Source organism: Morus notabilis, unplaced genomic scaffold (genome assembly GCF_000414095.1).
Source record: "Morus notabilis unplaced genomic scaffold, ASM41409v2 Scaffold1276, whole genome shotgun sequence".
NCBI lineage: Eukaryota > Viridiplantae > Streptophyta > Magnoliopsida > Rosales > Moraceae > Morus > Morus notabilis.
Window position 1 is genome coordinate 33,460 of NW_010361531.1, and position 2,541 is coordinate 36,000.

Below are 2,541 nucleotides of genomic sequence, written 5' to 3' on the forward strand. Positions count from 1 at the left end.
TAAGTTCTATATCGTATTATTAAATACAGCTTATCTGTATTGTATTGTGTTATTTTATATTAGATTTATGATTCATATTGGAGTTGAGCACGACTAGAGGTTTGGGCCGACATGGAGTCTGTCGGAGCCTATAATTGTTTAAAAATTAAGGGTCACAATGCGAATTTATATTTTTTAAAAATTATATTTTTATCCCCTCAATTTTATAAATTACATTTTGACTTAATTTATTTTGACCCCAATTTTTTTTTTTTGTAAAATTATATTTTGATTCCCAAATTTTGAAAAATTATATTTTGATCCTAGATTTTTTTAAAAATTACATTTTGACCTTAAAATTTTAAAAATTTTACATTTAGACGCCTTGTGCAATACGTCATGATACTAAATACCGTATTGTATTATAACAATACAACATAATACAACACAATACAATACACTTATGCAATACAATACAAGCTACCAAACATGGCCTTAAAATTCACTTTAGTTAGTTCTGACATTATTTTCGCTTGTCTCTTTGGTTCCTAACATATCTCTGGTTTATTAATTTATAAATTCCAACCATTTCCTCGTTTCAATCAACAATATTATACTTAACATACACCAAGCCTTAATTTGCAACAATTATGATATCCATTTATGTTCATCGAGCATTGGCAAACAAAACGAATTATAATTTGCACATATAACAGTCACACAATAGATCAGACCAGAAATAGCAACGTAATTTCATTAAAAAAATAATGAATAAATATTTATTTATTGATACAAATAACAATGTAAGAATAGACATATACAAGAGATGAAGTCCTGATCAATTAACAAGCGTATGCTCACATGCCTGCTATTATATAGCTACTACTATATATAGCTTTATTCAAAATTCTAATTTATTCACTATTAATAGACCACATTAATAAATAATATTACTAAGATCACAACCTCATTTCCATATAAGACTACTATTTAATTATATTGTAGCTCGCTCAAACACGACAGGGAAAGCAGCAGTTTCGTTCAACGACAACAACCGCGTACCATTCTCAACCAAAACATCGACATACGCACATGCGAACCTGCAATAAGGGCACAGTTGAGTAGGACACCATCTCAAGCCATAAGAGCCATTAACCAGTGGTTCTTCTTCCCCTTTGTCAACCGAAAAGTAGTTTAGAAAACTCGCGTTATCTCCCGTCCCAATCAATCTGGTTTCGGTCACCAGATCGACCTCGCCGACCTTCCACACCGTCGACTGATTACACGTCGTGTTCCCGGAGAACTCGACCTTGAAATTCCTCAACTCTCTCACCACGCTTTCTTCCTCCATGTAAGGCGAAAAGGTGACGGGGATCCCGCCGGTTGAAGTAGCATTTTCTTGACCGACATAGAACGGGCACGAGCCATTCCGGTCAACCAGGGTGAAGTTGCCGCCATCTCCGGTGACGGCGGGCTTGATGTAGTACTCCACACCGCGGAGGAGAGGCTGGCCGGAGGTGTCGAGGACGGCAACATCGTCAGCCGTGGCTGCCATGCCACGAGAAGCCATGTGCAGATAACTAGGGTTCCGGTCAGCTTCATGGCAACAGAGATATAAGAAAATATTTGTTTTGTTTGGTTTCGTTATTTTGGATTTTGTGATGAATTCTTATATGTGGCAACAATAGCACATGGTATTCATTAGTATTTATAGGACATGGTAGTTATAAATGTCGTGGGTGTGATTAGAATATTGTAAATTTTTTAGATGAGATTTATGGACCAAATTAGATTTGGAATCAAAGTCTATGGTCAAATTGTACAACGGAATTTTACGTGCCGTGTGGGTAATTAAGGGTCTCGTTATAATACATACTTCTTAACTTGGCCAAATTTTGGAAAAAAAACTGCGTTTGAAGAGTTGGCGGCGTGAATATTAGAAACGCAAATATGAAGATATATACATATATATATATATATATATAGTCAAGAAATTAAACAAATGGCATCATAATAACGAAACTGTGAATTTTATTGGCCTTAATTGTCATAAGATGGGCACTGTTAAAATTACACGTCCGCGTACAATTGCGTCACGGCAATTTGAAACTTCTTTGCCATGTTACCCTGGAGCTCTACGTCTCTAGGTAAGACACAGGTACATGGTCAAAACTTTCCATCTCAAAGGCCATTTCAACTTCTTTGACTTTATTTATTCATTATTTTTTTAGGGAATTTTGGTCTACCAGGTAATGTTAGTTTTTTACTATTAGATAATGTTAAAATTAAATCATATTAAAAAAATACACAGAATAAAGAATTTCATAAACAGATTTAACGGTTGAAAATAGTTGAAAATAGAGAATACTGATCATTTATTTTTTTTATCCTACCGGAGAAGTTTTTATTTTTTATTTTTTAACTCAACTGTATTAATTCTTGTTTTTATTTTTTAAGTAAATGAAAAGAAAGGGTCAGTGGCGGAGGTAATATAGGGCGGAGTTGGGGGCTGCTGCCTCTACTGTAATTTTCTGAAAATATATATATTTTCTAAAAATGTTT

The 2,541-nt window shown here is 34.2% G+C and overlaps 1 protein-coding gene across 1 annotated transcript; it reads right to left on the bottom strand.

Moving 5' to 3' along the window:
* Positions 1-730: 730 nt before the first annotated feature.
* LOC21394259 (kunitz trypsin inhibitor 2) lies at positions 731-1,677 on the bottom strand. The gene has a single exon (XM_010099919.2). It carries the CDS (start codon positions 1,547-1,549, stop codon positions 974-976), a length of 576 nt encoding a protein of 191 aa, XP_010098221.1. The 5' UTR covers positions 1,550-1,677; the 3' UTR covers positions 731-973.
* Positions 1,678-2,541: the final 864 nt, after the last annotated feature.